Source organism: Salvelinus namaycush, chromosome 39, assembly GCF_016432855.1.
Source record: "Salvelinus namaycush isolate Seneca chromosome 39, SaNama_1.0, whole genome shotgun sequence".
Classification (NCBI taxonomy): domain Eukaryota; kingdom Metazoa; phylum Chordata; class Actinopteri; order Salmoniformes; family Salmonidae; genus Salvelinus; species Salvelinus namaycush.
In genome coordinates, this window is record NC_052345.1 from 6,761,157 (window position 1) to 6,775,015 (window position 13,859).

The 13,859-nt window shown below is 42.5% G+C and overlaps 2 protein-coding genes across 2 annotated transcripts; one reads left to right on the plus strand and one right to left on the minus strand.

The window, feature by feature from the left end:
* Nucleotides 1–190: 190 nt before the first annotated feature.
* Nucleotides 191–4,520, plus strand: prdx2 (peroxiredoxin 2). Its single transcript, XM_038978991.1, has 6 exons — nt 191–278; nt 1,129–1,252; nt 2,222–2,375; nt 2,924–3,046; nt 3,322–3,452; nt 3,932–4,520. Exons 2-6 carry the CDS (start codon nt 1,150–1,152, stop codon nt 4,012–4,014), a joined length of 594 nt encoding a protein of 197 aa, XP_038834919.1. The 5' UTR covers nt 191–278; nt 1,129–1,149; the 3' UTR covers nt 4,015–4,520.
* A 1,226-nt stretch (nt 4,521–5,746) lies between these two features.
* On the minus strand, nt 5,747–7,539 carry LOC120032562 (transcription factor jun-B-like). The gene has a single exon (XM_038978701.1). It carries the CDS (start codon nt 7,181–7,183, stop codon nt 6,179–6,181), a length of 1,005 nt encoding a protein of 334 aa, XP_038834629.1. The 5' UTR covers nt 7,184–7,539; the 3' UTR covers nt 5,747–6,178.
* Nucleotides 7,540–13,859: the final 6,320 nt, after the last annotated feature.

Genomic DNA, 13,859 nt, shown 5'->3' on the forward strand with positions numbered 1-13,859 from the left:
GATTGAACATTAAAAAAGTATAATATAATGTGGTGTCATTCCACAGAAACACTTTTGTGTATACATATTGTAATATCAGAAAGTGTTTGAATTTAAATTAATCACACAACAAGCTATCTAATTCGATTGACATTTATTTTTAACGACTTCTCTGGCGACTTTTATTTTGAAAACAAAATCTTTTAAAAGGTATAGGGAAGTTCTTTCTTCCGGATTAGCGGCTTTCACACCATTGCAGTAAACCGCAACACAAACACTTTAGTCCTTTCACAAGAAACGTAAGTATATTTTAGATACTTCGACTATCACTCCGTGCATATTATGCTTAGTGTATTTTTCAGCTGCAAACATGTCGCTACTTTTGCTGTGGTTGCAAAGTTGCAGACAAAAGAAACCGGCTAACAACTAACGTTAGCTAGGCATTGTGGGTCAAGCCTCCTTGTATTTGTGGCCTCTGTTTTACTAACTGGTTCTTTGTCCCTTTGAACAGTTTGGTGGGTGTGGGGGATTGGCACCTTGTTAGCCAATTAGCTAACTAGTTGTAATGTATCTAACTGCATAGATGGCTAGTAAATTCATGCATACAATACTATTGAATTGTTTCATTGTTAATGCATTGAAATGCCTTGTTGACGTTAGTTCCAAACCCAACAATGTAGTAATCAATATCCCGACACTTGAGTGAAAAGTTACTATTTTAATGGCTCAATTATTTGATAACGACCGTTGAATGTCAACCGAGTATAAAATGTCTTCATTGGGCAGGGTTTAAGGCTACACTGTAAAACCTTTGTTCTCACGCACAGCCTTGAACAACTGACTTGCATGTGACTAGGCTTGGTATTGGCAAGTTGATCCTGCAGCATTGTACAGCTAGGTAGGTAGTACAGTACTGCAGTAGAATTGAGATCAGTGTAAAAAACCTGGAGCTTTGAGCATTTTTCTAAAACGTTTCGTTTTATAAGTTACTTTGACTGATTTACTTTTCATATGCTTGTTAAAAAGGAGTGAGAGGCTCCTGGACCATAGCCTACTAGATAGACTCCACCCTATTTGCCTTGCCATATTGAGACAAAGTTCCACACTTGATTCACTGTTTGACTTTGCTGGGTCGTTTATCTTTTCCAGTGAGCTGTCATTGTCACCACCATGTCATCTGGAAACGCTAAGATAGGCCAGCCGGCCCCACAGTTCAAAGCCACCGCTGTGGTGGACGGACAGTTCAAAGATATCCAGCTGTCTGACTACATGGGTAAGGACTTTATGATTTTCTCTAAATGACCATTTTATTGGCAGGTCAGTCGTTTACAGGTTACCATCTAACAACAAAGTTGCTGAAACATCATAATGTTACCGTGGTTACTCCATGGATATCAGTCTGAAAGAAGTTGATTTAAAAAGAGGCAGTAGTCTCTACAAGCCAGAATGTTGTATACAATTATATTTGAGGTTACTTTACTGGTTGTAACGTTACTTGCTGTTTGTACTTTTGGCGGTAGGAGGAGGCCTTTTTTCGGCGCCGGTAGGTCCAAATGTAACCAAAAGTAGTCGACCACAGCGCGTTTCCTCGAAATCAGCTAGCAGTGTTTTCCATTAAATCTGGTTCGGTTAGACTCGGCCATATTGTGCAAGTGTTTGTCACGTGCGAATTGCGTTTGTACTTCCGATTTTTAATTTCAATACTAACAGTTATACAGACAGTGTACTGAAAGTCTGGTTAATAACACTACTCTGGATATTTTGTCTAAATTTGAGTAGCTGAAGGACAAACCGCACAGACAACAGGTAGAGCAAGTTTAAATATTATTTTATTCAACATTCTGGCTTGAAATGACAATTTTCACCCATGTCACAGGCTGTATATACCAATTAATTTGTTTTTACAGCCTGATTAATCAGACTAACTACGAAGCTAAGGGTCTTCATTGTCTTTAACAACCATGCAGAACTACTCATGACGCCAGTTTTAACAAGGCCAGTCAGCCGTGTGTGCGCAGGGTACAGAATAGTTCATATTCTGACTGGCTAGAATGTAACTGTCTTATGTCACCTTCCAGGATGCAAGTACATATCTTCAAAATAATAGGCTATAGAGTAACATGTACACCACTGGCACCTGGAGCCAAATCAGCTACTCAGTGTTATTGCTGTCCCAAGAGACTAGGCCTACATGTACCCAAACACACACTTCTGACTCCTCTCCTGCGTGTGTCCCCCCCAGGGAAGTACGTGGTGTTCTTTTTCTACCCGCTGGACTTCACTTTCGTGTGCCCCACTGAGATCGTGGCCTTCAGCGACCAGGCCGAGGAGTTCCGAAAGATCGGCTGTGAGGTCATAGGCGCCTCCACAGACTCTCACTTCAGCCACCTGGCCTGGTAAGAACTGGTTTAGACTTTTGAGCATTGAGTTTTAGTCATTTCTGTTGATGGGAACTTTAAAGGCATGGAGACATATACTAGGGTTGAATATTCCTGCACCTCGATCAGAACGGTCAAGAGGCTGACCTATTTCAACTGGTAACAAATGTATCTGTGCATTTCTCTGTCAGTGTAAAATGCTTTCCAGTTCACATCTGCCAATTGTAAAAAAATAAAACAGGCGTTTGAGTACACTCCCATGCTCTGGCTATCTCGTCTCTGCCTGCTGTACTGCCTAGTGGTGATAAGTGCCATAGCTCTTAGAAGAACTAACGGTCACTGGACTCAATCCAACAATGGTTTTAGAATCCTCCCTCTATGTAGTTTACATTTGCATGAATTGTTAATTTACTTTGACTATTACTGTGTGAATGTCAGCATTCAGAATTCTTAATTTGACTTTGTTACTATGTGATACTCACTACATCCTTAATGAAGCGTAGACAAGGGCTGTATTTGAGTTTATGTTATGACGACGACATTGTGCCCTTTCCCTCTCCCTATAGGATAAACACCCCCAGGAAGCAGGGTGGTTTGGGACCAATGAACATCCCCCTTGTGGCTGACCTCACCCAGTCTATCTCCAGAGACTACGGAGTGCTGAAGGAGGACCAGGGCATCGCTTACAGGTCAGTTATTTCCGACATTGCCGTCAGTAGTGTGTATGTGAAACCTCTGTATACAAAGGTGCTATTTGAAGTTTAGTGTGCACTTGCAAGGTTATTATTAAATGAATGAGTGTGTGCTTAATTTTTCATTTGATTCACTTTCATGTTGGCTGACTTTTTGATTTTACTCTTGTATTGGATATTGATTCAAGCATGTAGTCTCAGATGCCCCGTGTGGCCTTCTGACCCTCTCACTGTCTGCTTCCTCTCTCTCCCTCTCCCTCTCCCTCTCTCAGGGGTCTGTTTGTGATTGACGACAAGGGCATCCTGAGGCAGATCACCATCAACGACCTGCCAGTGGGCCGCTCTGTGGACGAGACCCTGCGTCTGGTGCAGGCCTTCCAGCACACAGACAAATACGGAGAGGGTAAGCGATTTAGCAGGTTTTTACGTGTTTTTGCTTCCTAGTTCTTATTTCAAGAGCCAGCACAGGGCTCTACAGTGCGACCACTTTACTTGCATATGCGGAAAAATATTTACCTGTGGGACCTGGAATTTGATCCCCAAAATTGACAAGGGTGCTCCTTATAAAAAAATCTGTTTTAATAAAAAGTATGTGTAGAGCCCTGCAGCATCTGGATCCAGTCTCATTGCTATGCACACAGGACATTCCAACACTAGTTTTTTTTTTTTTGGCATGAAGTCATTCAGTTAACAGATCAAGCGATCATTTTCTCATTACAACACCTAATACCATTTCATTAGTCTCTTTTTACATGGGAGCTCACTTTCAAACATGTGGAATGTGTTTGGAAAACATGGAATTTTTACCATTGGTTAGGAATTGTTTGAATATTCCATGTCAGTGTGACTCATCCTGGGCTTGTCCCTCTCTTCCTGTGATAGTGTGTCCCGCTGGCTGGAAGCCAGGCAGTGACACCATCGTCCCCGACATCCAGAAGAGCAAGGAGTTCTTCTCCAAACAGTGACAACACAACAGAGCCTCAGGCTGTGTCCAAAATGGCACCCTATATAGTGCATATGGACACCGGTCAAAAGTAGTGCACTTTACAGTGAATGGGGTGCCATTTCCGACCCACGCTCTGTCTCTCCTGAGATGTCCTAGCACTTACCTTCAGATGGGAAGTCCTAGCACTTACCTTCAGATGGGAAGTCCTCCCTTCAGCAACAATCTCTTGGTGTCCAACCCACACTTATACATAAGTTTTAAAGAACTTGTTAGACTCCCACTTCTATCTGTATGACAAATAAGCTACTGGTGGAAACAGTTTATTCTAGTCCCATGCACTGAAAGTGTTTTTTTGTTTGTGCTCTTTTCTCAAGTGTTAAAAAAAAGAAGCATTGAATATTTTGTACCTCACAATTGTTAACTACTCAGTCGACTGTCACGGGACATTAATAACAACAAATGGGGAAAATAATGATTTACATGTTGGCGGTGTTTTGTCTGAAAAATAAAACTACGTGGAGGTTGTTTGTTGTCATGTGTGAAATTTAGTTTTGACCACTAGGTGGAGCTCTATCGACACTTTGCCAGTTTCTCTCCTAAATCCGTTGACAGATCTGCTTCAACAATGGTAGGTGGTGATCTAATACAGCTTTTGTAAGATTGTGTAATGTGGAGAATTCCCAGCACAGTCTATCAGTAGGATATCCTGCACTCTAGATTGGATTCCTTGAAGCAGGTTGTTATAAAAGCACTGTCAGTCATCAGATGACACCTTTTCCATAAAGTTGGGCTCCAAATAAATGCAGAGAACCTACCGCTCTCCGCATCCAACCCCTACCCTGCCTTCCCTAGATCATTGGCTAACTGTTCAGAGGATTTGTACTAAGGCCTAGCTCTAGTTTAGATATGTAATATGGATGTCTTCCTTTGGCTGGAGTTGAATTAAGATGACTTTGCTCGAGCTCTGCTGATATCAATGATATGGCCTTCATTTGGTCTATAGTCCTACACTTTTCCTGTTTATAACTTATTGGCAAGGCTATTTGCTGAGTTTACATTTGACTTTGAATGTTCAGCGACCTGTACAAGATTACTCCCACGTAGCCTACCAATGTTTAGTTTCCCTTCTCACATCAGCAAAAAACATCGTTTGCTTTGCTGGAAAATTGACCCGTGTATTTTTATCTCGACATTAGTTTCGCATAAGGTTGTTTTGGGAACTAAAACACTGCGGTGGCTGCCTAGGGAAACTCCCCCGTCTTTAAAAGCTTGCCATTGACAAACTTCTCTTCACACGCACAGTATGGTCTAGTAGTAAGGTCTCTCGAAAACGCGCCGCTCTACTGACGGGCAATGTAGGTGGGGGTTCACGGAAATCTTCCCCCTGTAGTGACGTGTAATTCCAAAAAATACCATATTTGGCAATACGTATGTACGTCAGAGGGCAAACAACACAACGCGGGCACGTCTCGTACGTCAAGCCCGTTTCTGTGTTGGTTGATTAAAAACAGAAACCGTTCCTGATGATAATTTACTGGTTAGCGTGGGAAATGTCAATGTAATTATGAATCGACGTAAACAACACACCTACTTCTACACACATGTTAACGCTAAAGCTTGTCATGAACACTATAGCTGCAATGTAATATATAGGCCTAGGCTATATCTAATTCATAGGCCTACAGCGTTCGTTGGTTTGAGAAATGTCAATGTAGTTGTGTAGAAAGGATACAATGTAAAATAGACGAGGGTACATTTTAAGATTTTACTTAAATATATACTGTACAAGTAAAAAAGACAGTGAGGATCAACCTGACTTAAAACAATAACTTATAAATGGAATGCATTTCACAAATGACAGTTCAAATTAATAAAAAAAAAAAAATGTAAACAGGCAAAGCCATAACTAGCGGACACTGTATATAACTTGTTCAGAATGCCCCGAGTGTTATTAGTCTTATTATTGTGCACGCGGTTTCCCATGTCCATCATACCCTTGAAACCAATAAACAATGCAAAAAAAATAACCAACTTTTGAATATTTTCAACATGAAAACACAATGGTAGTTCACTCAATTGCTGTCCCAACAGTGCAGTAAGTTCTGATTGCTTTAACAAAGGAAAACAAATGTATTCCCTATTATTGTCCAGTGTTTATTTTATAGTCCATCGTTTTATAGTTTTCAAAACGACTTGATCTTGGATGTCAACATGAGTTGACAGCCAGAACTGACGTGTGTCATTACTTTCTGTTTGAGTTGAGCTACCTGCTCGCGCAGGACGGAAGCTGTGCTGGAGAGCCCGGCGTTGTCTGTCTTCAGAATCTTGACCTTGTCCTCCAAGCGCGAGATGCGCTCCAGCTTGCGCTTCCGGCACTTGGTGGCTGCCAGGCGGTTCCTTAGCCTCTTGCGCTCGGCCTTGATGCGCTCCTGGTTCTCCATGTCGATTGGGGACATGCCGCAAACTGACTCGTCGTCGCTGCTCTCCATGTCTGGAACGGTCTGGGGCTCCTCTTTCATCCCCGAATATCGCTGTGCGTGTAGGCCTGCACCGGCTAGCGAGTGTTGGAAGTGGTGGGATGGGTGCGCCGCGGCTTGGTGGTGCTGGTACTGGTGGTTAGGCAGGTAGCTGATGGTGGTGGAGGGGTAGCTGCTGGTTGCAGGTGTGAGGTTAGTGTGAGGGCCACAGCTGTTCAGGGTGGTGTACTCCAGGTGCTCCGGATGCATGGAGGAACCAAACACGGTGGAGGCCACAGTGCACGTGGAGACTCCACCGGTTCCGATGGACACGTTCGGTGGCGGCATCTGGTTCATCTTGTGGAGGTCGTCCAGAGCTTTAACGAACCCGTCCGCGAAGCCCTCTTGTTCCTCTGTGATTCCCCTGCTGTAGAAGTACTGCCCAGGTGTCGGTGTGGTAGTGATGACACCGTTGCTGTTCTGGATGATCAATCGCTCCAGTTCAGGAGAGGCGAGCTTCAGCGAGCCGACTTCTGATGCGACCCCGGTCGAATAGAATTCACTCTCGTTGCGTAGCTGAGCCTTGAGGCTTTGGTTCCGATAGTTCTCGGCGAAGTTCAAGTTCATGTTCTGCTTGAGGAGCTTGTAGTCGTGCAGGGCAGCGCCTGAATGACCATAAGCAGAAAGAAACGAGTCGTCATGATAGAAAGGCTGTTCCATTATTGTGGACATTATTCAAATATTGCTGGAATTCTTCAGTGTAGTAGCTGAATTTATAAGTCCAAAAAGGGCAAGCCCTCTCGAGTGTCTTTTCAGCAACCAAACGTTTCCGCAGAAGGTATATTATAATCAAGCCCAAAGTTATCAATGTAGAACAGAGCAAAACTTCCAAAATAGTGGAACTGTACTGTACCGAGTCAATAGTCGTCGGGTTTTTTTTCTTGACAGTTGTATTCAAACTGATGTCCGGTGACTAATTATTGGATTCCACACAGTCTTTCGTCCCGTTGATATTTCTTTGCGAACTGGAATGTTAGTTGTTTTCTCGCTGGTTTAAACTCGTGTTCTACCAGTGTTCATGCGATACAGGCAATTTATACACTTTATAGTGCAAGAAACGCACCGATTGGCCAGCCCTTGTTCCACGCCCTGAAACGTCAGATGCTCGATGACGTTGTTGCCAGGAACTGCTGAGATAAACAAGACTTGAGAGAGAGGAAAGTGATAGGCTACGTAAATGATTTTATACATCTATCTGGGTTAAATGGTAGTGTTATTTGCGTCGAACCTCCACTTTCGGATTCATTTTGACTTCATATATTGATGTGGATATAATCTTGAGGGCTATCTTTATAACACCGTTATGAAGGGGGCATTGCCAGTTGGATATAATATTATATTGATACATTTGAGTACTCTACATGTATTGATAGGCTACATGTATTTTGTGCCTATTAGGGTCCATATCAGAAAATATCACTGACACATTTAGCTGATTGAAGATTGCCTTACAATTACATCAGCTTGGGTCATTTACCTAAGAAAACTATAGGTCTTCCTCAGGCTAAGAACACGACTATTTAGCCTATGCAATGTCATTGTATAACTTGTTGAACAGTAGCCAAATTTCCCTTCCCATCGCCTTGTATCCACACAGTGTTCAATAGTGTTCGATTGATAAGGCGCGAGGCTGAGTCATGGCAACGAAATTTATAGCAAGTCCATATTTGGTTATCCTGGCGCATCAGTTCCTGCTCCGTGTGAAAAGCGGGAAGCCACTCCCAGGTTGGACCGCTTCCAGGAGCAGGCCTCCGGGCGGGAAGAGGCGGAGTAGCCGTACTATACTCCGAGTAGAGCAGAGGGAGGGTGGGATGTGGAGGAGAGCAGAGGCTAGAGTGGCAAGGTAGTGCGATATGTCCAGAATAGTTTATTCAGAACAAGAATAAGACTGGCACCATCACGATCACATGTGAAAAAGTGGTTGTGGCCCACATAGGCCAGTAGGCCTATTATTTCTCAAGTATTGGAGTCTTTCCTTTTCATTTTACGCATGGTGACGCCAGCCAAGTGGTTATGAATTTATTATGGAGTGGAAAAGTAGTTATGTCCAGAATATCCAAATCAGAAGACCATAACGATGAAACCTGAAAAAAAGTGGTTTGGGATGCTTTTTATTCTTACAATCAACCTTTTTGAGTCTTTATTTTTTCCCTTTTACCCAGAGACAGAGGCCAAGCAGCTTTATTTTATTTTGTATTAATTGCTGTAAGCATCACGATGACACTTTGTGTGGTTTAGGCTTTTTTGTAATCAACCTTTGGTATTTTACGCATGGAAAGGCCACGCCAGACTTTTAAATGTATTATAATATTAGCTGACAAACAGCTATTATTTGGCCTCAGGTAGAGTTTTACCATGAGAAACCATGGTAGCAAACAAAACAACAAAGCAGGAGACCCCTCTATCCGAACACCTGTTTTTGGTTCGAGGACAAAGACGTCTCTGTCTCCTGAGTATGGTAATGAGGTCTGAATCATTTTCTCACCCAGAATAGAAGAACGGTCGAATCGAACGATGCAGGCATCCGCCCACGCGCCCCTAGTTCTCCAAGTTCTATCTCCATGTTCGACTCGTCCCAACCTTCCACCCATATCCTCAGGTGGAGTAGCAGTCTACTATGTTGTCTATACCTGTATGCCCATCAGGGGAACAGAACGTTTTCTGGCAATAACTCTTAAAAACACTTCCATTGTAATTTCCTTCAAGCCGTAAATACTGTTTTTTATTATTTTATTTATTTTTTACAATCAGATTTTTGGCAGCCAGCAACAAGCAAATGTGCTCAGTACGAATGTTTTAATATAATTTCCCTCTTTCTGTGTACTCAGTTTTGGTATGACAATTTGTCATATGCCAAGAAATATGACATATATCAATTACGCACTGACAAATTTCCTGACAACAATTTGACCACAGACCTTGCAATGTATAGATAAGATAGCTTAAGTAGAACATACTTAGAGCCAATAATCGATGACTTACTTGTATTATGATTGGACTTGAAATCATCGGTTCAGTGCGTCCTCTAAGATATTATGAATTTATTATGGTCATAAAGCGATGAGTAAAATGTGTTAATTATTTACAGACAAATGTTATGGTTATATTTCGTCTAGGTAAATTCATGAGTAAGCGCATTGTTTGTACTATAAAGACACTCATAGTAAAATAATGAGATGAGTTTGGAGGGGAAACACCATAAAGATGTTGTGGCTAGACAGAAACATTCAAGTTATAAGCGAAGTTGTTTGATAACTTGTATCAAAATTGTATTCAGGAAAGCAACTTCCGTTAGGCTTACCTTTACTCGCGAGCATCTGCCATGTCTTTTGTGGTGCACCCAATGCTGTGACTTTTTGTGCTATTTTTAGGCAACTTGTTCAATAAAATTTGCATCACATGAATTGATCCCTTGTGATCATTTGAAAGGAAAAAAATAATACAATTAATATACTGTATCTGCAATTAGAAAGAAAGAAAAAAAAAATTCCCCATGAGAAATGTTTTCAGAAATATCTCCATTGATTTCTCAAGCCAATGCTGACTCTTAATATTTTTCTTTATGGGAACTAATGCTCTGCCTAAGTGGTGGTCAGCCCATGGGTCCAGCCCATAGGACATGTCAATTAGAGGTCACCCCTACACACATACTCCTCCACATGAAACATTGACCTTATTTACATCTGCCCTTCTTCTTCTCTCCTGTCAGTGAGTAACTTCAGAGGAACAGCATGATGCATAGCGGCTCTTTCTTTGACTTCTTGCTCTTTTCTCCACATCCCCTTCTCAATATGCATTGGGGGAGAAGGTTAGAGGGGAGTGAACTTGGATCCCCTCCTCCAATGTGGTTTGAGAAGGAGACGAGAATGTGAGGAATGAAGAAAATATTAATTGAGAAAGAGCCAGTCACCACAGCAGTGGTCTACTCTTGACTGGAGAGAGGTCACTGACCAGTCTGACCTCATTCATTAAAAGGTCAAGAAGATTGTCAAAAATCAATAGGGATCTTGTTCATTGTGGGCCTATGATCTGTGACATGGTGTGCCATTTTTTTTGGGTCCCACTTAGTGAGTGGTTATTAAGTAATTATTAAGTAATTACTCACTCTAGTTATAGGCCTAATTATGACTGAGTGAGTTGTGGAGGGGTCATAGAAGTACACTGTTTCCGGTTTATTAAGATAGACATGGATATTTGTTTTGCTTCCGTTAACCCAAAAATCTATTCAATATTTCATTAGAAAACAGGTATTTTCAGCACTTTATTTCGAGACAAGATTTCTCCTGAACACAAATAGAATACCCTTCTTTCCCCCTTTCTCTCTCTTTCTCTCACACTCATTTACATTTAAGTCATTTAGCAGACGCTCTTATCCATCACATGCATAAGCACACAGACTCACTTGAGCCCATACTCTCTCTCTCACACAGACATACACACATCACATGCATGCCCAAACACACACACAGTTCACAGCTCATACGGGCAATTTCGTCATTTTTGTTGAGTGAGGGTAATTTAGGATGACATATTTCATTTGCTTTCTGAGGAAGGTGAAAGATGGGAAGCAAAATGCGGGAGAAAAAGACAGTAAAACCATAGAGCCCTGTGGTGTTAATCACTCACGGTGGTGAGCATGATGCAGGCGTGTGTGTGAGCGTGCATGAGGCCTGTGGCAGGGCTGTAGGAAAAGAGGGGCACTTAAACCTGGTCACTCACTATTGGGCCCAAACATTACTGGGCCCAAACATCACTGCCCTACCATGGGTGTTACTCTAGCACTCTGCCCTGGGCTGGGCGGAAGGGCTGGAGAGAGAGAGAGAGATGGAGTGAGGGAAGGATATTGTATGAGAACGGAAGGAGAGTGGTAAGGTCAGGCAAGGCTTTGAAAGAGAATGAGGAAAGGATGCAGCATGCTTAGGCAGTCTAGTCTAGCTAAGGGTGTGTTCGTTAATTCGCTCTGGCAATCTACTCCGATTTCAGAGCACTCTCGTCTGAGTGTGCCAGAGTGCAGAATAACTGACGAATTTACGAACGCTTAACACCCGTTGAATATGGCCGGTGTCAGTAAATGTGGGTAAAAAGAGGCGTAATTAAATTGTTGCCAGCAGCATAGTTACAGTCACCAACTCTCTGGATAACATGATGAAAACAGCATAACCAGCTTTGCTAGGGTGAGTAAAATGGTCAGAGTGAGGTGTTCTCTCATTTTTGTCAGGTAGTAGCTAGTTAGCTTGGGTACTTGACTGCCGTTGTGAGGTCAGAACGCTCGGATCAACTCTACTCCTCGGCCAGAGCATCCAGTGTACGCCCCGAGAGCGAAACGCTCTGAATTTACGAACGGAGAATCTGACGCTCTAAATTTATGAACGCCCAGAGCGCACTCTGGCACTCCAGAATGAAATTCCGAACACACCCTAAATGGGATGACTATAGACAGTACAGACAGTACAGTATGGGGGCAGAGATAACTTTTGTTTGGCTGCTATTGCCTGAGCAGAGATGAGGTGATGACTTTAAGGAATGAAAAATAATAAAGTCGTCAAATAAAAACGAACTATTGTAAATAAACAACTGAAATATTGTATTATTTAATAGTAATTTAGTTGTTTACTATTGATATCTTACCCAATGTGGACCTGACTGTCACGCCCTGACCATAGTTTGCTTTGTATGTTTCTATGTTTTGTTTGGTCAGGGTGTGATCTGAGTGGGCATTCTATGTTGTTTGTCTAGTTTGTCTATTTCTATGTGTTTGGCCTGATATGGTTCTCAATCAGAGGCAGGTGTTTGTCGTTGTCTCTGATTGGGAGCCATATTTAGGTATCCTGTTTTGTATTGTGGGTTGTGGGTGATTGTTCCTGTTCGTGTGTTCCTGTGTTTAGTGTTCACTATTCCGGGACTGTTGCGTCTTCGTTTATTTTGTTCAGTTTATTGTTTTTGTTCGTTATTGAAAGTATTCTAATAAATATGAATACTCACCACGCTGCGTATTGGTCCGACATCTCCTACTCCTCCTCAGACGAGGAGGACGAAGAACGTTACACTGACAGAGACAATGGAATATTTTACATGTTTTAGCAATTGCATGTTCACCATTCTTGGCTTTGGAATGTCCATTAAAAAGCTCTAAAATAATTTTAGAGTAATTTAATAATGCATTTGATGTTTTTTTAGTTTTTTTATCGGAACCGACCTCAAAGCACAATAATCACTCAGCACTACCTTGATGACAAGACAGAGAGATTGATGGTTAAGTGCAAAGCATTCTCTCACGGTAAATGGCTTGGTAATAGAAAGAAGCATGTACGTTAAGATCAATTTGATTGTGAGTCACAGAATTTGTGGGTGAAAGAAACTCATCTGAGATCCCGCTTGGCCTTTCTTTTTCAGTAAGAGCTCTGCACGGAGGTGTATCCTATGCGTGCCATCACTAACAGTATCGTCTCCATTCTGCCATCATGTACTGTAAACCAAATCTACGTGTTTGTGTTCTCTGTCCGTTAGTCATTAGTTCGCTTACTCCAAAGTTGAGTCCTCAGTTAGTAAAGGACAAAACAATAAAGCTGCCTGAAGGAACATGATGTCTATTTGGCCTTCACAATGATGACTGTTTTTTTTTACTTCCCTCCATCCCTCCCTTCTCTTATGTCCCCAGTTCCTCCATCGCTCCTTCCTCCTATGCCCCTAGTTCCGAACTTCCCCCTTCACAATGACTATTTCTACTTCCTCTTTCTCTTCCTCCCTCCTCTTTTGCCCCCGGTTCACCCTCTGAGTCAGGCCCTTGCCAAACACTTAACACTGGCCATCGCAGTTAAATGAACCAGAACAAATCTCATCTACTCCCCACTACATGTCTTTTTCTCAGGCAAGGTCTTCTCTGCTCCATGCGCAGTGAACCAGAAACGGCCTGGAAGGTACGGTGAGTCAGGTATGGCTCTGTCCCCGCGAGGACAACAGCGGAAAACTCGCTCACTTCCCTGACCCAGCAAATTAAGTCAGAGGACGGTTGTTAGAGGTTAGTAAAGGGGCTAGTCAGCCTTGTGCGTGGGGGTCACTATCTATAATTAGATACTTTTATTTTTTAATAATTTACCCCCACCCCATTCGACCCCTCCCTCTCTTCCTTTTGTCAATCCCCCTTTTCCATCTGTCGTCGTTATCTGTCCGCCCGTGGGAAAATGAGATTTTGTGTATGTAATCGTTTTAATGAAGGGAATGCAGCGTTGCCGTTGAATCTGCATATCCTCGTTCCATAGCTCCCAGAGAAGTGCTAAGGAGCCTTGTAGCAGTGAGAGACCTTTAGCACAAGACAGGAGGAGGCCAAATGAGCAGCGCAGAGCGCAGC